The 24,478-nt window shown below is 43.9% G+C and overlaps 1 protein-coding gene across 3 annotated transcripts in view; it reads left to right on the forward strand.

Annotated features, from left to right (window-relative positions):
- The first annotated feature begins 258 nt into the window (after positions 1-258).
- SECISBP2L (SECIS binding protein 2-like) overlaps positions 259-24,478 on the forward strand; it is a 58,137-nt gene continuing 33,917 nt past the window's right edge. For 2 of the 3 annotated variants that reach the window (XM_015427937.1, XM_015427939.1), the window contains exons 1-7: positions 259-516; positions 14,413-14,591; positions 16,027-16,351; positions 17,621-17,756; positions 21,522-21,745; positions 21,850-21,874; positions 23,552-23,667. In XM_015427937.1, coding sequence (XP_015283423.1) covers positions 493-516; positions 14,413-14,591; positions 16,027-16,351; positions 17,621-17,756; positions 21,522-21,745; positions 21,850-21,874; positions 23,552-23,667 — 1,029 coding nt within the window. In that variant the 5' untranslated portion in view covers positions 259-492. The remainder of the gene's footprint in view (positions 517-14,412; positions 14,592-16,026; positions 16,352-17,620; positions 17,757-21,521; positions 21,746-21,849; positions 21,875-23,551; positions 23,668-24,478) is intronic. The other variant, XM_015427938.1, reaches the window with a different exon arrangement.

Below are 24,478 nucleotides of genomic sequence, written 5' to 3' on the forward strand. Positions count from 1 at the left end.
GAAGAATATCGCTTAAAATCTGCTTCCTCTTCTGCAGAGCTCGAAAGCTTGCACAGTACTGTTAACGTGCCATTGTGGGTTCGGCTTAAGAAAGGCGACTTTGTTTTTCCGAGCGACCCGGGCAGGCCCGACGGTTGCTAGGCGACGCGCGGGCGGAGGGCGGGCCGGAGGCAAAGGAGCGCTTTAAAGCAACGCTCGACGCCCTGGCTTGTCTCCCGCCGGCTTCCGTCCCAGATGATCTCTCCTCCGCCTCCTCGCTGGCCTCCTCCCTCCGCCGCCTCCATCTCTAGCCCGTCGCTAGTGGCGTAACCGGGGCTTGCTCGAGAGTCGCGTCAGCCGCCGCCGCCGCCGCCGCCGCGCTGGGTGTGAGCGGAAGCCGGCCTGTGAGGGGCAAGGAGGGATGGGGAGGGGGACCTTCGCGCCCTTCTGCGTCTAATAGGAGCCGCCTCCGCCGCCGCCGCCTCCCCCGGGCCCGCTTGGGCTGCTGGAGCCATGGACAAAGCCGTCGGTGGGCAGGTAGGGAGGGGGTCTCTGAGGGGGGAGTGAGGGGCTTGGAGGAGGGGGTCTCTGAGGGGGGAGTGAGGGGCCGGCTGCCCGAGGCAAGGCTCCGAGGAGGGTGACGCCCCCCCCCCCCCTTCCCGCCAGAGAGGCGGCCGCGGGCTCGCCTTGGGCGGCCAAAGCAACCGCGAAAGCTTCTCTCGGCAGGAAAGGCCCGAGCTACGGTGGGTGTGCTGGTCGGGGTGTCGGAGCAGAATCGGGAAAGATCCACTTTCAAATGCTGCCCTCGGTTGCGAAGCTCGCTGGGTGACTTTGGACCAGGCAGCCACCCCCGGCTTCTCCTGCCTCGCAGGGTTGCTGTGAGGGTGAACTAGAGGCGAGGAGAACCCCCATTTAGCCGTGAAGCTCACTTTGGGCCAGTCACTCCCTCTCGGTCTCCCCCACCCTCACAGGGTTGTTGTGGTAGAAAAGAGCAAGAGTCCGGGAGCACCCTAAAGGCTAACAATATATGTGGCCAGGTAGGAGCTTTCGTGAGTCACTGCTCACTTCTTCAGATACAGATGCTGTGGTTAGTGTGGAGAGCTGGATGCAACCTCTCCCCACTCTTCCCTGAATCTCATTAGGTAAATTTGAGTCTGTCTCTCTCTCTCTCACACACACACAGCCTAATCTCTTCCTGTACAGGGGGGTAGTTGTGAGGGTAAAAGTGGAGGAGGGGCAGACTGTGTTAGCAGCCCTGAACTCCCTGGAGGAAGGGGGGGCTAAACATTTGTTAAATGGATGAAATGGTACATGTAGCCCAGAAGGTGCCCCCTAATCTTGATACAGCTGACCCTCTAGAATTGTCATTTGTAGCCACACGGTTTTAGTGTGGCGCTTTGGACAGGTACTGTGGCGGGAGGCTTTTGTGGGCTTGATGCCTGAAGCAGGTGCTTAGTCCTTGAATGTGCAGGCTGTAAATTGCCCTCCTCACTTTGCATAAAGTGCCCCAAGAACTCTCACATGCCTCTCTTTTTGACTGCAGGGAGTAAAATTGGTGTGTGTCAGGTGGGAGTGGAGGGCAGGCTCCTGTTTAAGCTGAGAATGGGATTAACTTCTCCCCTGCCATGGTGGGGGAAGGGGGTGAGGAAGAGAAGTTCAAGCTGAGGGAGAATTAGGTACAGCTGCAAAGGCAAGGATTTAAAAGGATTAATAGCAGATCAGGATGGAGAAGTTGTTCTGTTCTCCATGTACTGGGGGGGGGGCTTTTATGAAGTTTTGTAAATTAAAAAAAATAGAGTCCCTGCCCCTGAGGTGTCTAGCCAATGTGGCGTAGGGCAGAGGTTCCCAACCTTTTTGGTATGGTGACCCACAAGTTCAGTATGGTGACCCATCCAAGGTTGGTGCTTTTTTGGGGGGGGGCATCCATCTAGTTCTGTATTCCGTTTTCTGCAGTGGCTACCCAGATGTTTTTGCGAAACCAACTAACATTGCACAAAGGGCACAGCTGCACCCACTGTGAACCTGAAGCAAGTGGCATTCCGACATACACAGCCTTTGCACGTGGAGGTTAAATTCCAGCCTTTGACCAGCCTCTCCTTCTCCATTATTCCCTCTGATTCCCCTTTTAGAGTCTAAGAAACTCACTCTAGTAAGCATCAGGACATAGAAGATACTTTCAGAAGGTAGCTGTGTTGGTCTGCAGTAGAACAGCTGGACTGCAGTCCAGTAGCACCTTAGAGACCAACAATTTTTTGTGGTATTACGTTTTCAAGAGTCAAAGTTTATGCCTCAAAAATCTTGTTGGTCTCTCAGGTGCTGCTAGACTTGAATCTAGCTATAGAAGATACTGTTTCTAGATTCAGAATTTGGTTTCCAGACCAGAGCAATGGAAAGGGCAGGTGTGGCCATTAAGGAGGGCTGGTCTGCAGCCCAATTTCAGAGAGTTTGTGGCCCACTTTTGGGTACAAGCTGGGAGACACACTGGTGTAGGGATTAGAGTGTTGGATTAGGATGACCTGGGTTCAGATCTTCATTTTGCCCTGATGCTCACTGTGTGACATGTCCTCCAGACTAATCAACCTCACAGGGTTGTTGTGAGGCTGGTACTTATACTACATCATTTTCAGGACGTTTCTGTATACCTTATTTCTGTAATCCTTACAACAGTCTTGCACAGCAGGCCAGTATTGTTCCTATATTGTATGGGGATGGATGGTGGTTGGCCACAGCTAAACCATGTCTCAGAGCAATCTGATACAGCTGTGGCTGAGTTAAGGCTTGAATTGGGGACTCCCTGGCTCACATTATTAGCTACCATGCCTCAACCGCATCAGCTCTCAGGATTTATGAACCAGTGAAGAAGAAAAGGGGTGACTGTAGGTTCAGGCTTGAAATACCTGGGCTGTAGAGTGGAAAGCACTGGGCCAGGAAATATACCAGGAGAACGTGGCTGTAAGCTCAGAGTGCAAGAAAGAATGAAAGGGTGCAAGAAAGAATGAAAGAATGAAAGGGGGTGGGGAAGGCTAAACAAAATGTTCAAGATTAGGGATCTGCAGGATGCATATTTGACCTCCCTCTGCCACTCCACACAGTTTCCCCATTAATCTAGAAACCAGATTAGTTAATGGGCATTAATGCTTAATTAGTTTATGGGAAGGCCACTTTAAGGAGGGTGCAGCATGCCACACCCTCTCCAAAGTCCACTGGCAACTACTGCAGTTGCTCAGCCAACTGAATCTTCCATACCTCTGTCTTGTCTTTAGGTTGGTTTGTGGGGCTGGGTGATAACTCCTTGAGGGGTTTTTATTTGGCCCTGGGGAATTCCAGCTACTGGTTTCTTAGGGGTAAATGACAACTTGCATATAAATAGATAAGCCTCAACTGTTTTGTTTCTTTAATGATGGAAAGCATTAGGATTTTATAGCTCTGAACAGCAGCATGGAAAATGGAATTACTTAACCTTTCTCCCCTGACCTTCCCCCCAATTCAAAATTTCCCCATCCTTCCCTGTGCTTTTCTCTTGTGACTGTTATATGTTTATGAAGATAAATACACAGCTGGAATGCTCCAGGGGGTGGGAAGCAGCTTGGTAGTTACTCTGGGAAAATGTCTGATAGGAAAAGGTAAGCTCCATCTTCTTTCCCTTCTCCCCAATGCTCCCTTTCTCAAAAGGACAGCTTCTCAGAGCTGCTGTTCATTTTGAGACACCCAGACACTAGCATATACTGTTGGTATTCCATTGCATGTGTTTACTTCTTGCGTGTAGTTTGCTCCTGAAGACGAAGGCCATAATTAGTGAAACAGCCACAGACTCCAGTGGGGCACAGATTTTATCCCAAGTCCACAAAGAGTAACTGTACTCCTTCAGATTGTAACTCAATCCAATCAATGTGTATTTCCTATATTAAATGAAAGCTTCTTTTTTTTTGCATTTCTATAATTTCGTGACGTCTGAGTGCTGAATAATGTTAGTTGCTCTGCCCAAGGGGCTCATAGCACAGTGGCAGAACGGATGCAGAAGTTCTGTGGTTCCTTCCCCAGCATTTCTAGTTAAAAGTTTCTTGGGCCAGCCCAGTGTCAGTGGTCACGTGTGGCTGAAGCATGGATGGGGGGGGGGTCTGCTGTCTGCTTTTGCCCCACCTCACCCCCTATAAGAGGTCCCTCTACTGTTCCTGGCAGAGTAGAAGATGGACCGGGCCGCCCCTAAGCCAGCAAAGTTTCTCACCCCTGGGCTCTTCCATCATATCATATCATTTACACCAGCTCCATCTGCCCCCCAGACCTTTCCCCCATACCCTTAGTGACAGCTCCCCCAGCCCATAGTCCTGGAAGAGAAAGCGCCAAGATGAGCATCTGGCAGCCAAGAGTAGTTTCTCTACCAGGGAAGGAGGCTTGTGTAACAGGAGGGGGAGCGCCCCTGCCATTACCACACCATGATATGGAAAAATATATGACACTGTGTATAATAGATGTATACTTAAGGTATATCTATTTTGTGCTTTTTATTTTTCTTAATTTTTCTATACTATTATATAAGTATTGCTGTCAGGTATTACCAAACATATCAGGCTGCCTGATAGAACTTGAGATATGTGTTCTCCTAGATATTATGTTTGCTACAAGGGTTCCAATGGGATCCTAGAAAAATGCTGCTATTTGAAGAGCTTTATACTCACAAAGAGAATTTATTGCATCTTAAGTATTGTGTGTGTCTCACTATTCTTGAAAAAGATTGTATTCGATAAGGGTAAATTAGAAGAAGAAAAGAGACTGGATTTATACCCTGCCCTTCACTACCCAAAGGAGTCTCAGAGTGGCTTACAAACTCCTTTCCCTTCCCCTCCCCACAACAAACACCCTGTGAGGTACTAGAGTCCTCTGGGACTAGTGGTTGTGAAACTGATACGGTGCTGTTTGAATGTTTGAACATAGTGTAAACCTGCACTTTGACATATTATTTTGGTAAACCTATGTTTGGTAATAACTTGACGCCAGTATTTATATAATAGTATAGAAAAATTAAGAAAATAAAAATAAAAGCACAAGATAGATCTACCTTAAACATACGTCTATTATACAGTGTCATATATTTTTCCATATCTTCCTAACACTGTGACCTTCAGTTTTTGTACTGATTACCACACCATGAGCAGCCCAGTTCTTCACATGTTTAATCAAAACGAAGGGCTGTGTTCACTGGGGGTTATCACATCAAGCAAGCGTGTTTAAGCTTGCAGCCATGGTGTTTGGTCTACACTAAATTGGCAGTTTCCACCAGTTGCCCCCCCTTCCTGCTGCAGGGCAGGAACCCCCCCCCCCAGTTGGTCATCCATGTTCCCTATCCCTCAGACTCAGCGTTTCATGGAGATCAGTGGGAAGGGATGAATTGCAGATGAACACCATTCTGTTGATGGGAAATTTACTTTCAATCTAACCTGTTGTCTTCTTCCCTTATGTGAGAGTTCGAGTAACACTACAGTATTTTACTGTGTGCTGCCTTTGCTGCTACTCATATTGGGAACCCCCAATGATTACAGCTTCATTTTCATATGGTGCCTTTTGTCTGCACACTCTGCAACTGAACCTTGTTGGGAACTAGGGGAAAAGATAGAAATGATGGTTTGGAGAGAGCACCACTAAGGTGGCTGGTTACACTAGATGGGCAAATTAGGTTTGGGCTTTTCTAGCTTCATTGGCATCTCCTGCACATTACAGCCCACCCTTCTCAGTGGTTAACCAATGACGGTCTTCTTGTGTTAGTGACTGACCTCTGGTCTCCTAACACGCCCTGCTACTTGAGCCTTGGAGAGCTGCTGCCAATTGGAGTAGGTAGTACTGGGACGGACAGTCGAATGCTCTCGTCTGATGTAGTGTCATGTGTTTGTAAATAGCTATTCCTGGGAGTGGTGTGATTAAGTGGGCTATGTTATAAGTGTTCAATGGTATAATGGTTTCTCTGAGAATTCAATGTGTCAATGGATTGTGTGCTGTTGATTTTATTGGTGCACTTGTTAAGTGTTTGGTTTCCATCTCTTTTTTTTCTAAGATATTTGAGGACATTGTGCACATTCAGTGGGTTGTTTTTAACAGGAATTTGGTTTTGTGTGCTGCCTTTTTCCTTAGGGAATGCTATTCAAAAGAGTTGCTAAATTATTTGCTTTGCTGTATGTGGCAAGATGTTGTGGACCGACAACCTTAATTAGTACAGGTTCTGTTTAATCTTGAGCCAGCTTAATGAAATGAGAAATCTTGAGGACTCACATACCGTCCCTATGGTGTTTTCCTTGTGGCTTCTTGCCTTTTAGCATGTTGGCATCTATGTTTTAGTCACTGGTATCTGTGGGAAGCCCAGAATACACGTATTTGAATTGGTTTGAGAGGGAAACTGTCAGATAACAGACAGTATGGCAAGAAAAATAATGAAAGGAACTGAGGAAATTAAAGAGAGGGAAACTTTCACATTTCTTGTGGTTCATACCTGCCCAGAGTTCAGGTGTTTGCAGGGGAGGTGTCTTGGAGGAGATTCTCATCTTTTTAGTCTGCCTCCTACATCCCAGGCAGGAGGAACTGTGCCTTAAACATGGTGATTTGTAGTAGGCTTGTAGCCTGTTAGAAGCTGTTTCTTCAGTGGCTGAAGAAATACAGGTTTCTCCCCGTGCTTCCCAACATTGATAGAAGAGGAAGGCTAATTTATTCTATGTCTTGGCACCCATGAGGTTTGTCACTGTGAGACTAGTAGATTCCTTGGTTCTAGGGAGGGGCTGGGATATAGTGAATCAGGTAAATCATGCTCTGTCTTCTCTGTCAAACTCATCCTTTAATTTTGCTTTCTGGTGGTGAAAGAACAAAATTAGTACCACTGAGTTAAATGGCACCTGCCCCCACACAAGTGTGCAGAGAATTTCAGCCTCAGTCTGTCAAAGTATGAGAGAGGATTTCTTAGGCAGTCATGTAGTATATAACAAGTTACATAAATTAAAAGTATCCCTCTAGTGAGCTGTTATGTATGTATTAATGCGTGAACGTTTTCATACAGGATCTTAATTTAATAGTTGACTGACTTATTTAATACATTTATATCTTGGTTTTACACATAAAGGGTTTTATTCAACCAACTTTTCTGCTGGTGAAAAAGGGAAGTCCCATTTGACCACCCAAACAGGCCCACTGCAGACCTGCACAGCCAAAAGTTTTGTGGGATAGGGATTGTAATAAGGGAGGGGCATTGCCAAAGACTGTGGGAAAGCTCTCAATACCCTCAGTGTGACTGGAAGATACTGTGATTTCTTAAAAGTACAACTGCTAAGCCTGATGGAAATTAATTTGTGATGTTTCTCAGGCTGCATTCAGTTTGCCCTGGGTGTTGTCTTACGAGAGCTGATATGAGGGGGAAAAGCTGCATCAAGCAGGAAGTCGATAGGTGAATAACACTTAAGGAAGGAAACAAATTCCAGAGGGCTAAGTAACCATGTTGATCTCTTAACGCATCAAAACAAAAACTGCCTTTAAAGCATCACAGCAACAAACTTTTGTAAAGGCCAGGAAAGTTGATGTCACAGCAAATCTGTTAGTCTTTAAGGTGCCAGGATACTTAAGAAGGCTTCTAATAAAGTGCTAATTAGGTACTTGGAGAATGACTGCTTTGACGGTAATTGAACTAATATCAGGAAGGCAATATCATTGGATCCAAATGTTCTGGACTCCTTTATTAGGGAGGCTGTGTACTGTGTTTAATGACATCTATCTGGAAGCAGGGTTCCCCCCCCCCCCCCAAAAACTAATTGGAGGCTGGAGGCTAGTCTGAGCATTGACAATCACTTGAAATAGCCTCTGTGTAATGTGTACTGTGTGGAGACTGTAACACGCAGAACTTATGTGAGTTCTTGGGACTGAAGTATTTATTGCAGAACAAGGAATCCACTTTATATAGCTTTTTCCACGGATTCGTTGCACTTGGGGAAAGCTTTTGTATCTTATTTAGTGTTGCTAGGTTCTAATTTACCAGGATTTTCTCAAATACCAGATCTCAGGCTGCATACTCTGAGGCAACCTAAACAGTCCCTAAACCTTCAATAAACTAGTCTGGAGTAAGTGGTTTGTCTCTTGAGGTGATTAAGTACACATTTATTTGATTCCCCTCTTCTCCAACTACCTGACCCAGATGACATAGTGTGTGTCAATCAGTCATTGTCCTGTTAGTTATTTACAAAACTTTAAAATTTAACTTAAAGGTGTGTTAACACAGACAAATAGCATAAAAACATAACTGAGAAGTATCAAAAACCACAAAGAATTTACAGCAGTCATAACTCAATAGACAGGAAGGGCACCATCCTAAATTCCCTTGGTAGGTCATTCCAAAGAGTACTCCCAAAGAAATATGTTGCATAAAATTATAGTGGAAACTAGAGTCCATCTGATGTTTGATACAAAGTGGTCAGCTGGTCTTTGCATTTATTTATAAGAGCAGCAAGTCTAAGTTACGACCCAAGCTGTCCTTATTTCTTTCCAGTTGTTTACTTGAATTTTGTATAAAGCCATGATTTTCTAGTGCATGGTTGACCCTTTTAACATCAGCAGCTGAGTTTTATGTAGAAGAAAACTTGTTTTAAAAAATACTTTGTTACTCCTGGTAGGGAATTACACCCATCAGTCCCCTTCTCTTCATAATATAGCTTGTAAATATCTCCAAAGATTGGCATTGTGGTTTACGCTCAGAATAATTGCATGGGTGGCACTATTGAATGTTGTTATATTTCAAATGATTTATTAACCTACTACTTTGAAGGCATGTTTTTCTTTTTTCTCATTATCTCAGGAGTGTAAGTACATTGTGGGTAACATCTGTTCTTTGGCAGGGTAAGCACTGGCATAATGAAGTCAAGCAGGTATGAGTCAAGATTGCAAAGGATAGACTCTTACAAAAGTTTGGTCAGAATCCAGACGAAATCTAAGTACAAGTTTTAAGATTTCTCAGAATAGTCTCTGGTATTGGCGAGTGAGGTGGAATTGTACGTTCTGTTCGTGATTACTTATAGATTCATCCATCGGATGAAGTCAGTGCTGACACACAAAAGTTTATGCTGGAATAAGTTGTGTTAAAGGCAGGGGTCATTTCCTGCAGGAACGCACAGGAGCGGAGCTCCGGCAGTAAGGAGCCCAGGGGGCAGGCACATGCAAAAAGCCCCGCCCCCTGCTCCCAGCAGCACTCAGTTGGGCCACGAAGAGCAAGAAGCATCCAGGTAAGTTGCAGAGCCCCCCACCCCCGCCCATCTTCAGGTACAAGCTCTCCCTCCTCCTCAAGGGCAGATCTGCACATCCCCCCCTCCCATAGCTCACAATCCAAAACAGTCCAGTGGAGCCTGAGAGGTGGGTGTTGCCTTCTGACACACTTCTGGTGATGTCAGGGGGTGTGGCATATGCAAATAAGTTATGCTAATGAGCTCCTGCACCTCTTTTTCTACGAAATGACCCCTGCTTTAAGGTGATAATCTTTTGCCTTGAAACCCTTCAGGGTTGCCATAAGTCAGCTGTGATTTGATAGCCAAAAAATTGCATCAGTGTGGAAATGTGAAATTGAATAAGGAAATTGTTGCCTCAGAGAGGGTGCTCTTGAGAATAAGCTGTTAAATACTGAGTACAGGTACATACCAGTTTCTGAAATGAGGCTCTCTTTTCACTTGGGCCGATACTGCACAGTCACATTGCCTCAGTGTCACCCCTCGATAATATCCGCAGAAATTGACCAGTTCCCCACATGTTGGTCCAGATCGACAATTGACCCGAATCTAATGGTGTTTCCCCCCGGATTTTCCATCTCCGCTATTTTCAGGATCTTTTTTTTACTATGGGGGTGGAGTAGGGAACTCTGGAATCGCGGCTGTCCTCTCTCCACCCCTTTAATGCCCCTCCCCTTTCCCCCTCCCCTTCCCACCTCTCTGTCTGCCTTCCCGCCTTCCCGCCTCTGCCTTCCCACCTCTGTTCAATTGTTCTGCTTCCCCTCCCCTTGGTGCTCATTTTTGTTTGTTTGTTCCCCTGTGTTGTGTTGCAACGCAATAATGACCCAGCATTAACTGGCATTTAAATGTCCTTTTGCACCCCCCTTGCGCCTTGGTGAGCGTGTACTTTACGCATGTTCATTGTTTTGTTTTCATTGTGTTTTCTGGAGCATGGGAGGAATGTTTTACTGCAACCGATGCAGCTGTGGGATGCAGTATAACTTCATGCAGACCATTGCCGTATCTGAAAGTGCAGTTAAAATTCCTGACAAGTAATGAGTAAGGGGAGAGAACCCTTTGTGAGTTTCCTCTTTTCGCGGGCATTCAAGTTAAAAAAAATAAAGGGACCAATCACGGACTGTTTGCATAACAACACAACCACACATGCGTGAAGCATGTCTGTTTTCCATAGTGGGTTGGGTGCGTCACAACTAGGGTTGCCAAGTCTAATCGACTTACCGGTGGGGGAGCGTCGCAGGGCTCCGGGAGCTCTCCTCCACGCGTGTGCGTGCCGCCAGCAGATCCCGGAAGTGACGCGCTACGTTGATCACATTGGGGGCGTGGCCACACTGCGCTTTGGGGCGCGGAGTTCCCCCCCCGGGGCCTGATTCGCGGCGGCGGAAATCGGGCCTCCAAAGCAGGGGTTTACCCGCCCCCGCCCCCACTTGGCAGCCCTAGTCACAACGCAACCACGCCTATGATTTTAAAAAAGGAGGGGGAAGAGAGGGGAGGGGTCGCTAGATTCAGGGCAAGGTGAAATGCAGAAACGCAGAACCGGGACAAACCCGGGCCAGAGTTCCCTAATGCGGAAATCCCCCAGCAGAATCGGGCCAATTAGACCTGGGGGGAACGGAAAGCAAAACATTAGTGCGGAAATCAGCCTTGGACTCTGCTGACTGGGATACACTGATCTGTGCCTTGGTAACCTCTAGTTTGGATTACTACTATAACATGCTCTACATGGGGCTGTCCTTGAAGGTACTTTAGAAACTTCAGTTGGTAAAAATCCAGCCACATCCATCTGCTGACAGGAGTTAGCCATTGATTACAATATGACACCAATTTTGGAACCGCATAGTTGGTTAAATGTCTATTTCCAGGTTTAATTCAAGGTGCCAGTGTTTACTGTTATAGTAATTCATGTTCTGAAGGGCCGCCTCTTCCCTATACACCTGCTCAAGTTCTTGGAGCAGCTGCTCTTTTTGTCATTTTCTTTTAGGCAGCCTAGGTCTTCATCTGCTGGAGTGTTCACTTTTTCTGTAGTATTACCAGCTCTTTGGAATTATTAATGAGCAAGCAGCCTTTTGGCCTTGGGGCTGCCTATCCTGTAGAAATTGCTCCATCACTTACCTACATTTAAGTTTGTCAGGCATCTTGGATGCCTTGTGGAATTTTTGATAAAAGATAAAAGGGATTTGTTAATCTGCAGTTTGTAGGACACTCTCCTATGCCCCGTGGTGCCATTAAAATAATGTTTTCACAGTCTAGCATATAGTAAGATAGCATTCCCCCAAACATCACAGGGCCCTATTCTGCTCTTTTTGCAGCTTTCTGACCACCAACACCCAAAATCATTAAGCATACTTTACTTGGGGTTCATTAACTATAAAAACGACTGTCGTGTTTGCAACCCTATTATTAAAACAGACAAAGTTTTGCTTGCTTGTTGAAGACTGGCCAGTTATAAAGAATAAATATTGTACAAGAGGCTTAAAGATTAAAAAAAGATCACCATTACCAAGGCTTCTTTCCCAGCTATCAGTCCGTGTAAAGCCCAGCTTTTATTCTTTATTTGAAACAATGTGTAGGCACCTGCCTTGTGTTAACTACACAAGGCGTCTTTGGCCACCAAGCACTGCTCTGTTAGGACAGCATAGCGTCTGTTTTAATGGGTAATAATGAATGTCCATTACAAGTGTGTGTGTTTTTGTATATTGTAGTTTAAAGATTAAACACAGTGCTGTAACTATAAGACCAAGTTTACCAGTCTGTTCCTGCTGGTGTCATCTTCTGTCTTTGCAGCTGCTGAAGAATACAGTAGCTTTTATGTAGATAACAAAGGCACCTTCATGCATGATGTCTTGGAAGAATTGTAATTGTCTGAAGGAAATGTATATAATCATCCATTGCATACATCCCTTTGAATGAAAGGAAGAGCTGTCTTAAATTATTATTTTTTTGGGGGGGGCCTTGTTTGAAAAGAAATGTTTACCTAAGACAATAAGATGTGTAAATGCTGGTTTTAGTGTAGCACCACCAAAATATGTATAATGTATACAGTCTGTTGAAGGAAGAGACAAGCCCCTTTTAATCTAAACTCAAGCAGAAGGGGAGACAGAAGGAGGGATGTTCTTGTTGCTTTGCTTACACAGGCTTTTGAATCAAAAGCTGGAGGTTAAATTCAAAGTAAGCTTGTGTGAGAACAACAAGCCTTTCCTTTTATGGACAATTTTTTGTCAGTTTTCATCTTGGAAAAGCGACATGCTCACCATTTTAGCACACTTTCTCTTGAGTTTTTTTTACAAACTAATTACATTTTACAAACTAATTATATTTTTGACTTTTGATTGTAGTAAATCAATGGGCCAGGCTGCGAACAATTACTGCTGCTTTATTTGTCTCTTGCTCTCATAATAAGTTTTTTCTGGAAATGTGAGATGGATACCTCAAAGCATTATTTACGAAAACCTCAAATGCAACTATTTTTAGTCACTTTAAAATTGCCAAAATCCAGTACTAGTGGTCTAGTATATTGTAGCAGGTTTTTACACAATTTGTTGTTTCAGTAGACATGTTATTTTGCTCAGCTGTGAGCAATATTCATAAGACGAATAAGGAAAAAAGTTTGCATACGGCAGCTACAGTGTGTCAAGATTGTGATATATTTAGAGTTACCGTCTGAGTTTGCTTCCCTCTTCCAGTTAATGTTTTTTAACACCAAATACATGTGTGGCAGTTTCTATCTTGCTGTTGGACAATTTGCCTTGAGTTCTGTGTTTCTGTGTAGTTGCACTCATAACCACTCCCGGGATAAAATATATTTTCTGCCCTTCTGTTTGGGAAATGTTTCACAAGGATCATATATAACTATACAGTCTGCTCTAACCACATAGGTAGAAACAAAGATAAGAAGCAATAACTAAGCAATGTAAAGAACTATATTAACAGCAACTTATACAGCAGAAGAATCATCCATGGTTCATTCATAGTCCAGTAAAGGTACAATGAAAAATAAAGTTCACAGATATTTAAGATGCTCTGTGCCGCAAATCAGTCCATTCAGAATATGTAAGCTTCCAATAGAGACTTTCCAAATATTCCAACTTCAAATGTGTGAGCACATGAAAGCTTATACGGTACCTGGAATAACTTTGTTGATCTTAAAGGTGCCACTGGACTCAAACTTCGTTCTGGTTTAGGAAGGGTGCATGTTGTATAGGTAGGGGTGAGCATGGCTGCGGTTTTGCATTGATAGATACTGTGGAAGTAGGTTATAGCACAACCTGGAAAAAAATCATCCTCCTCCTCCTAAGAGGTATTATCATTTAAACTGGTTAATACAATTGACTTAAGTCAATAATTAGGCCCTAGCTAATAATCTTCAACCTCAGTCACGTTTCCCATTTGTATGCTGCAAATGAAAGGACTTGTATTACAGGCATGGTCTTTTGCCATTGCTTTTGCAAGACCGTGGGTGTGGTCAGCATTTTGAGTGGTGCTGCTCCACTTGCAAAAAATTAAGGCCCTGAAAGCTTTCTGCGTTGATCTCCTTACCATGAAAAGATACATCTGAACAGTTCAGGGTGGAGCTGGATTCAGGATTAGGCCAATCTGATTTGTCTAGCCAAGGGTATCTTCATAGTAACAAAGTGTGCAATATATACTGCACAGTTTGTCACTGTGAAGATACCCTTGTGCAATATATGGGCTACCATGATGTGGTATGGTATGTGATGAGCCTATAATTGTATAGTTGTAATGTTTTTCTCTTAATGGAAATAAAGTGTGCAGCATACAAAATTTGACTTTCACATTTTTGATGCGGAGGGTTATCTTCTGGTTGAGTACTAAATAACAAATGCTGGTGCCTAGGACATGGCTAAAATTAAAGCAGATGTTGTGTAATGGCCCTCGCTAACTTCATGATCATAATCCTATTAGGATAAAAAGGTCACAGGGAAGAAACGGAACTGCAGAAAAAAGAAAAACCCTCTGCAGTCTACACAGCCAGTGAGTTCCTTTAATCTTAGTGCAGCTGGTCATCAGGATAGTTAATTCTTATGTGAATTTTCATGTGAATAATTTGGCTGATTAAATAAGTCTGTTCTATGAAAATCTTGAGATGTCAAAAAATGGTGTGAATGCAATTGATCTGTTTTATTCTCCTTGCCATGTTTAGTAAAGACTTGTTTTGTTTTTTCCCCCTCCTCTGAAGAATGTGAAACTGTCTGCTGAGGTAGAACCATTCATTCCTCAGAAGAAGGCTCCTGATTCACTCATGATGCCAATGGTGCTGCCTAACGATGGCGGAAGTGTTGGTGGTGTGGAACCAACTCCTATTCCCAGCTATCTGATTACTTGCTACCCGTTTGTTCAGGAAAACCAGTCCAATAGGTAATGGATGAATTTTATGGGTGAAAGGTTCAGATGCTAACTGGATCTGTTTCTTGGGAGATTTTTGTTTGTTTTTCTTTTGTCTCACACCAAGAGAGAGAGCCATACCATTTCTGTGTTTCCTGGAACACTTGGAACAGGTAGGGACTTCAGCGTCTTTGGCTATAATCTTGTTCACACTTCCTTTGCAATAAGCCCCAACTGGGCCTGTGTGACTTGCTTCTGAATAAGAATGCATGAGATTGGGCTGAGCAACAGTTAAATATTATAGCTGTTGAAGGAGTTCTGTATTCCTGATTTTTTTCTTCTTCCATAGGGTTACCAGGTTGACTTACCTTGCCAGCGGGGGGAGGGGGGGAGGAGGCAGCTTTCCGGGAGTGGGTTGGGGGGGCGATGTCCCCAATATGATGACGTCACATGGAAGTGACATCATCATGCGGGGGGTGTTGTATGGTGATGCTGTAGCATTTGGTGAAAAACTCTATGGTAGTCATAGAGTTTTGCCCAAAATGCTAGATTGTTGCTGTGCGACATCCCTGGCATGATGACATCACTTCTGTGACACTCTAGCATGCTTTCTGATTGCATTCTCTTATACTGTGTGAGCCCACTTGAGTCACGGTGAGAAAGGTGGGATATAAATAAAGAAAATAAATAATGAAAGATGTTGAAGGGTGGATCCCCAGGTCCTCCCTCAACTTGCGTATTTGCCAGTACTGCTAAGATGGCTGCTCATGTTGGCGACTTCTAAAATGAGGTGCTAGTGAATGTTTGCCTTTCTATTTTGTATAGCACCATAACGCGATGTGCCAGGCAGAAAACTGCACTTCTTTGTTTTGAGAATAGGGCAAAGGTGGGGTTTGTTGGGCGTCATTTATTCCACATCTCCCTTTAATGTTCACATTTGTTTTGTCCTTTACCTATAAAACTTTTAATGGGGGGGGGGTTTCTTAGACTGTCTGCTATCAAAACGTTTACTGAGGGATAAAAGAAAGTATAAATGAAAGAAAATAAATAAATAAATAAAATACCATTTTACTCAGTAAGTCATTAAAATGTGGAATTTGCTGCCAGAGGAGGTGGTGATGCTTACACACATAGATGGGTTTAAAAGGAGATTAGACACAATCATGGATAAATCTGTGAGTGGCTACTAGGCGTGATGACTAAAGAGAGCCACCAGAAGCAGTCAACCTCTGTATACCAGTGCCAAAGGACATTAAAGGCCTGGGCCTCTGTGCCCTACTGTTGGTCCTCTAGGACCACTAGAGAGGATGCTGGACTAGATGGACCACTTGTCTCATCTAAGAGGGCTCATATTCTTATGTATTCTGGTTCTTATTTTACAAGCTATGAATGTTTTTCTTTTAGCATCCATGTTGCATTTGTATCTGTTGGTTAACATTTTTGCTCCTGTCCTGTTTGGCTTTTTCAGACAACTTCCGCTGTATAATAATGACATCAGGTGGCAGCAGCCTAACCAGAACCCCACCGGGCCGTACCTTGCGTATCCCATTATATCAGCTCAGCCGCCTGTGTCAGCCGAGTACACCTATTACCAATTGATGCCGGCGCCATGCGCTCAAGTCATGGGCTTCTATCACCCATTCCCGGCGCCTTACTCCGCGCCCTTCCAGGCAGCAAGCGCTGTGAGTACAGTTGCAGCAGAATGCACAGATCGTCCAGCCCAGCCAAGTCAGGTCTTTCCGTTGTGTAGGCAGAGGAGCAGAAGTGCCACCAGGGGACCAGCCATACAAAAAGTAAGCTTATTGAATAATAGGAAAAACAAATTAAATGGGTGCACAGTGGCTGGCCGATTGTCAGTGGATTTTGAAATAAGTAATTAAAAGGTGAACCTTCTGTGAGACTGGGAATAACCTCTCATTGCACTCTGTTTCTGCAATCTTTGTCCCCTATTAAGTGCCTTCAGATCCTGTTGATTTCCATAGGATTTCTCCACAGACAGGCACTGGAGGCGGCTGGGTTGGTAGCCACAGTGTCTTGGCACTTGTGCTGCCTGGAACGATGCTGCAATTGTGTGTTGCAGAAAGCATTTTGCAATCTGTCACTCTTAACACCCTGAAACACCAGTTTGGAAGTTATGTGTATGGTTTATGTGTTCATCTGGATGTGTTAGGAAAACCTTTAACCCACATTTGTGCAAACATGAACAGGTGGCACAATATTAAATTGCACTCCTAAATGAAAGAAACCCCAAACTATACACACATCAGAATACAAAGATGACTGCAGAACTGAAAATGCACTTTAGGCCCTAAGAGCTAGAAGAACAATGCTTTTCAGTAATTTTTGTTCACATAGTTACTCCCCCCCCCCCAAAGTACATTGCAGTGGAGATGTACTGAAGCAATTAACATCACTCCCTCCATCACATTATTCCTGGTTAGGTGGAAGCTTGAATGGCTTTCCAGTTCCTACCAGTCAAAAAGTTTTCATTTATTTTATTTGGTTGAAAATGGAGCATTGTTAGCTGCATTAACTTAAATGTTTCCCGACACTTTTGTGAAAATGTCAGCAGTTTGATATTCTGGGTTTCATGTTCCGATTGGTGTTCCTGTGCTTCAACACTGCCTTCCACTGTTTGTTTGTTTGTTTTTTAAATGATGATGATAATGATGATGATAGCTATCAGTACCAAACATCTAGAGCAGGGGTGGCCAAACTTGCTTAACGTAAGAGCCACACAGAATAAACATCAGATGTTTGAGAGCCGCAAGACATGAACAAATATTACTCACACATTTTTATTGAAAAATACGCAAATTTGCCTTTTATTAATATTAGACTGTGTGAAAGTTTGGCCACCCCTGATCTAGAGTTAGTATGCATATAGTATGCATAGTTCATGCATATGCAGGTTATTTTCCATAATCCATATTTACTGCGTATTTGTGACCAAAGGGGGTGCCTGTTGCTTTTGCAGCACTCCATAAAATTTAGTCCTGCCTAAACAGAGTCTCCAGTTTGATTGCTAATTTTTATTCCTTGGCTAATCTTCTTAAAACCAGCAGCAGCCTTTGCAGTCGCACATAAAAAACAAAAGGCCTCCAGTGAAAAGTGTTGCTACTCAGAAAGAGACCAGTGCATCGGGCCCTGAGAGCAGACCGAAAATCGTGTTGCTTGTGGATGCTTGTCAACAAACGGGTATGTCGATATTGGGGTGGTCCAAGCATGACTGGGGAGGAGGGGAGGGCCAGGCCTGCTGATGGTGCTTATGATTCCTCTTTATGCACCTGAGGGTGAGAGTGAGTTTTAAAACTTGGTTGGCTCAGGGAGCACGGTGGAATATTGGGTGAACGTTGTCGTCAGCTGGAGCAAGGTTTTCACCGACTTGTCTCAGATCTTGCACACCTTTTCCACTGGCCCCTAAGCAGCTTTCTGGTGGATTTTCCTATCCATCACCAGTCCCCAATGGTTGATGTGTGGGCTGTGTGCTTGTGCATGTGCCGCAATCAGTAGAAACGCTGATTTGCTTGTTTTTCTGGGAAGCCTTCCTTCTACGTCTCAGAGACATGGTGATGCTGGCATTCCTTACCATCAAGCTGGCGGTAAATGGAGAACAAGGTAAGCTGCTTTGATTTCCCGTTGAGGAGCATATGCTGATTGTATTTTAACACTAACTGAGGGCAAGAGCTCTTGAAGTCATCAGTTTTGCAATCACAGTGCTTCCAGTACTGTGCTGCATAGTTGCATATATTAGAAATTATTCGGTAGCCAAGGCTGAAGGCACTCTTTGTCCAAGGGCTTTGGTTCTTATTCTAAAACATTTTGAGGGTGTGTACCAAATATGAGTCCTGCTTGCCTCTCAAATTCTAAATGTGTTTTATTCGAGCCATCCTCCTAGTTCCTGATAATATGACCTTCAGCATGTTGTCTAGGGTTTTCTTTTAGGGTAATATTCCATCCCAAAGCTTGTGGGGAGGGGGGGATCCATCTTCTGCACATGGGGTCCCATGCTGACTTTGTGCACAGAGGAATGTGCATGTGTTCCTGTTGGTGGGACCACAGTATGCTGCAAGAGCTAGCATGGCGTAGTGATGAGAATGTGGGGCTAGGATCGGGGAGAGCCAGGTTCAAATCCCCACCCACTTACGGTAAGCTGCTTTGATTTCCCGTTGAGGAGGAAGCTGGGGTATAAATGAAGTGACTAAATAAATACTCTCTCCCTTGGCTGCTTGTTATGTTACGATGATACTGTATGTGCAGCTCCGAACTTTGCAAGCGCTATATAAATGCAAAATCTTATTGACTGGTGGCAGAAGTGTGTGTCTGCAGCCATGTGCACCTGTGGCGGCATCTTAGAATCATGTTGATAGGGTCTTGGATGTTTCCGTCATAAAATGATGTAATTAAGCAGTTGAACTAAGCAGTGAAACTGATGTGCCTGTCGCGTTGTAATTGAGCTGCCAGGATTAATTTAATAGAAATCAATATTATGCAGCTTCTTAAGAAAGCTGCTTATTATTTCGTCTAATTTCATCCAATTTAAGATTAATCTAATGTCATGTATAATTACTGCTGTTTATAATCTTCATAAAATGTTGGCAGTATCACACAGTGTACAGAACTGTGAGGTCCTTAGCCAGAGATCTTGCTATCTTGTACAAACAAAGGTGGAGGCCAGAGGGCATGATAAAGCTGTAGCAAGAATAGCATTGGGGTGGCCAGGTAGGAGTTGATAATGAATTACTTAAGGTTGTTTACAGTTTCTTGCCCTGGAATAGATTTTTTTTGTCAATTTGCCTAACTTTTTTTCCACTGGCCATAAAAACACGTCAGCCAACCCACTCTAGCCTTGGTCTTCAGTGGTGCATTTCCTTACACTTCAATAAGCTCAGGTGAGAGCAAATGTGTTTCAGAGACTGTATACACACATCCACACACATACATATATATATTAAAAATGCTAATTGTAGCTCAATTTGTTTTAACAGTTGGGAATTGGGACTTGGTTGTTGGGACCTGGTTGGAACATGCAATGCAGATGTAAGCAGAGTTACACTCTTCTGACACCATTGCCTTCAACTGACTTAAAAGGGTGTAAACCTTCTTCTAGAATTACGGTGATCGTGGCCAAAAGAATAAGCTAGGACCTCTGTTGTTGCCTCCTCACTAGGTGCCCTTTAAAGAAGCCATATTTATCCAGCCATAGTCAACAACATGGGGATAGTTATCTTGCCCTGTTGTGAGGATTACAAGGAGATAACGAGCATATGAGGCTCTTTGAACTGTGTAAAAAATTCTTATTCCAAACATAAGGAGAACTGCTATAAACTCAGTGTCAGCATTCTGTGACATCATGCGAACTTAAAAGGGCGCTTAATATCTTGATGCAAAATAATGGTCAGTCCTCCAATTGAAACCCTTCCCCCATGTAATTTTTATCTGCCTATTAGTCATTTCTAGGAAGAAGTATTTTAACTATCAATGGGCAGATTAAAAAATGAAGTAACAGTCTGTGTTTCCCAAGTTGTTGTTGTTGTTGTTCTTGGACATGTAGAAAACTCCCATTATAAAAAAAGATTTAAAACTTACATCAAGTTTGATCATAATTGTTAAAAACCTACATGGAGCATTGCTTTAGCTTCATCTGTCTTTATTTTTATGTGTAGCTTTAAAAAAAACCTGCTTAGTCACTTTAACAACATACTGTGATAGTAAAATTGCGCAAGAGATGGGCTTTGATGATAGCTTACTAGAATGAAGAGTTCCAAGGTAATGTTCAGACTTTACTAATCTTCACTGGTGCATGTTTGTTAAAGTGTGGTCCAGTTGCTTCCGACTTATGGGGATCATATGAGTTAACAGAACACTGGCCCCGGTCACACGGGCAGGAAACTGCAGAGGAGAAGCGTGGCTGTTTGCCCTGGGGCAAACTACTGCGCAGTTACGTGATCAGACCTCCTGTGGAGATCCTGTGGAGGTTCCATGGCAAGGGAGAGGTGCCGATCACAGGACAAGCCGGCGCACAACGAAGACGCGCGCGCCGCGGCAAACGGTTTTTTATTTTTGTGTACATGACAAATGCGCATGCTCCGTTGGGTGCGCATGCGCATCCACAGAGACCTGGACAAAAAAACCCCACCTTATTTGCAAGGGGACATGGGCGGGCGCCGGATGCCACCGGAAACGTGATCAGACGCCTGCCCTTGCTCCGCAGTTTCCGGAAACTAGTACCTCCAAGGTACTAGTTTTTTGCCACGCAGTTTCGGCTGGAAACCTCGGTTGAGCCACGGGAGTGCTACGCTTCCCAGATGTGCTGGTGAGATCGTGCCCGGAAACTCCGGCTGTTTTCCGTCTCACTTGTGTGGCTTCTGTTACGTGTGACCGCAGCCAAAGTTTGAGTTCAGTGGCACCTTTAAGACTAACGAAGTTTTACTTTGGGTGTAAGCTTTCACGTCTTCAGATACCACACTTCTTTGTGTGCATGTACATGAACCCTTATACCCAGAATAAAACTTTGCTGGTCTTAAAGGTGCCACCGGACTCAAAATTTGTCCTGCTGTCCCACCTGAATCTGTGAATGAATGACCTCCAAAGCATCCTATCGTTGACAGCCTTGCTCATGTCTTGCAAACTGAAGGCCGTGGCTTCCTTTATTCACTGTGTCATGAAAGCTAATTTTGTGTTAAAAAAAATAAGCTTTCAGTACTGTGGCCTTTGCTATTTCTTTGTGAGAACTTGGGCACCTAGGCAGTGATAGGAAGGGAAACTCCCTTCCACTTGTCACTGCAGCGCACACATTTGCAATCTCCCCCCCCCTTTTTTGCAGTGTAGTGTGCCCACATAGGCTAGTCCTGCTTATGCTGTCTTTTTTTAAGAATCAGTTCTGGTGTGTTTACTTAATTTGCTTATATATCAGTTCAAGAACTCTTAGCCCCTGATAATCTCAGTTCTGTTGCCTTGCAGACTTCCCCTCAGAGATAGCCAATAAGTCACTCTCGGAGAGCATGACCATGATGCACTGGAAACCAAAAGGCAGGCGACGGCGGACCTCCCACCCAGCGGAATCCTCTAGTGAGCAAGGAGCTAGTGAGGCAGACATCGATAGCGATAGTGGGTACTGTAGTCCTAAGCACAGCAACCAGGCTGCGGCCATGAGTTTGAGAAGCACCGACTGTGTTGCACCAAATGTAGGTAACCTGTCCCATTCCACCTGCCCAAAGGCTAAAATAACACAACATTAGCAAAACGTAAGAAACAATCACTATAATTTCTCTTTTGTATTTTTTTCCAGATTGGGGAGCCATCAGTACATTCAGGTACAGTTTCTAATATTACTTGATCAAAGAAATCTGACTGAGTTTAAGCTTCGGCCATTTTTACTTGTGTCCCCTAAACAAACAAAAATTGATAGAACAAGTTATGGGCGCTTATCTGGCTTGCATAAGAGACACAACTCAGTGCTGCCTCAGCTGTCTAAAAAAGTGCATCCCTATTTCCGTACTCTTAACTCACTGCCTGGCAATCATGTTTAGGCTCAGCTGAGCAAATTTAATTTCTTTTTGGTTTTGTTGTCTTAATACTTTCTGTAGTGGCTGTTCCTGTTCCATTATCTTTTGTAGTTCTTACGTAGTTAAAATATTTATTAGCTGCTGCCTCTCTATTTAAAAATGCCGGAGGTGGGTTGCAGCATTAGAACAATTGACATCATCAACATTTATTTCCATTTTTTTAAGTGAATTGACATAATTATAGCCTACAATGATACTGAAATAGGAACACAGCAATAAACGTATTTGTAGTAATAAAACATCAACAGAGGATCATAAACAACATTAATTACATTTAAAAAATGAGGAGGCAGTTTGAGCAGTTTAAACACTAAGCATTAGAGTGACCATAAATGTGTAAAAAAAAAACACAGCACTTGTCAGCAAGATCTTGTCAGGCCCTGATAAAGCAGACCCTGATTAATCAAAGAAGTTTTGAAAACAGAGCAATAATCCAATGAGGAGGCCATCAAAAGAGCATAAATTTAAGAGTGACCCTAAGTAAACAAATGGCTTTGAATGACTGCTGAAACTTCAATAGGGCTGGTGCCAACTGAATAGCTGATAGGTGGGAATTTCACATCTGAGGTGCCCTAATGGAACAGACCCTGTCTTCAGTGTCCACCCAACTTAACTCAGAAGTTGGGGGTGTACAGAAGAGAGTCTCTGGTGAAGATCATAACAGAAAAGCAAGTAAAATGGTTCTGACTTTACCAGTGTTACTTTACCATTTTTGGTGTGTATAACTGGTCTGCCAGTCTATTCCAAAACTGTCCCCTTTTCTGTTTCTGATCTTTTCTCTTTTTTTAGCTTATTTCTCCAGATCTGTATTGCTTCAATTCTTAAGACTCCAGATTAACAATTGGGTCCCGAATGTGCCATTTTTATGATAATGTCATGCAAATAATTTACCACGGGAGCAAAGGCATAGCTGATTCAAAAGAAAACATGTCATATTTTATGCAAGGGCGTAGTGACTGGAGTGGCAAGAAACAATTGTTTCCTGCCACTCAAGATTGTCTCTTGGCTGATGAATTACAGACAAGGTCTTTGCTGGACTTGGTGTTGCACACAGTGCTTCCGTGTAAGTTGAATCAGGCACACTTCTCTTTGTTTCTGCACACCTAACATTTTGGTGTAGTGGTTAAGAGTGGTGGACTCTAATCTGGAGAATCGGCTCTGATTCCCCACTCCTCCACATGCAGCTGCTGGGTGACCTTGGGTCAGTCAAAGTTCTTTGAGAGCTGTTCTCTCAAGAGCAGTTCTCTCAGAGCTCTCTGAGCCCCACATACCTCACAGGGTTTCTGTTGTGAAGAGAGGAAGGTAAGGAGATTGTGGGAAGGAGATTGTAAACCGCTCTGAGAGTCCAAGTGAAGGGTGGGGTATAAATCCAATCTCCTCTTCTTCTTCTTTACTATATGTATATATTTATGGTGCTTCTTCCAGGTGGTGTCACTTGGTCCAGTGTCAGCTCCCAGGCTACTCAGAAAAAGCCCTGGATAGAGAGAGCACCATCTTTCACAAGAGGGGGAAGGCAGCCTGAGCATCGTAGTAATTCACAGGTATCCTTCCATTGTGAAAATCCAAGATGCTGACCTTTATCTAAGCTATCCAATGTGTGGCTTTTTAAAATGCAAAGCTAAGAAGCAGGTAAAGCTGGTTTTTGGATGCTACTAAAGCGCAACACATTATTGGTGGTGGTGACCATCGTGGGGACACTGTTTACCTTTTCTCCCTTAGTCACCAGAAAGAGTTGAGCCTTCTCTGTGTTGATTTCTGTCATGTCCTCGTGAGTCTGAGTGTTCTTGTGGTTTAATTTTCTGCTAATATGCTCAGGATGAACAGGAGAGTAAGAAGGTAGTTGGGGGAGAAGGCAGGGGGCAGGGGGAGAACTGGCAGCCATCCAGTCTAGCACTGGAGAGTGCTACTTCATGCCAAACATGTGGGTACTGGTTTGAGCAGCCCAAATTTTCATACATGAGTGCATCAGACTTAATTTTTTTCATAAGAACTAAGAAGAGCCCTGCTGGAGCAGACAAATGGTCTGTCTAGTCCAACATTCTGCATCATGCAGCGGCCAACTGGTTACTCCAGTGGGCCATCTACAGCGACAGAGGTTTTCCCCTCGTGTTGCCTCCTGACACTGTTATTTAGAGGTTTACTGCCTACAAATGCGGAGGTTCCCTTTAGTCATGATGGCTGGTAGCCCCTGATAGTCTTATCCTCCCCAAATCGTCCATCAGACGAATGCTGATATCCACTTAGAGCTTGAGAGTTTCTTCCATCCAGATGTCTGGTTAAACTGTTCTGGTCCAGTTCTCTAAATTTAGCCTTTCAGCACATGCAGTCTTTGTGGAAGATCTCCCACTTTTT

Source organism: Gekko japonicus, unplaced genomic scaffold, assembly GCF_001447785.1.
Source record: "Gekko japonicus isolate JY-2015 unplaced genomic scaffold, Gekko_japonicus_V1.1 scaffold772, whole genome shotgun sequence".
NCBI lineage: Eukaryota > Metazoa > Chordata > Lepidosauria > Squamata > Gekkonidae > Gekko > Gekko japonicus.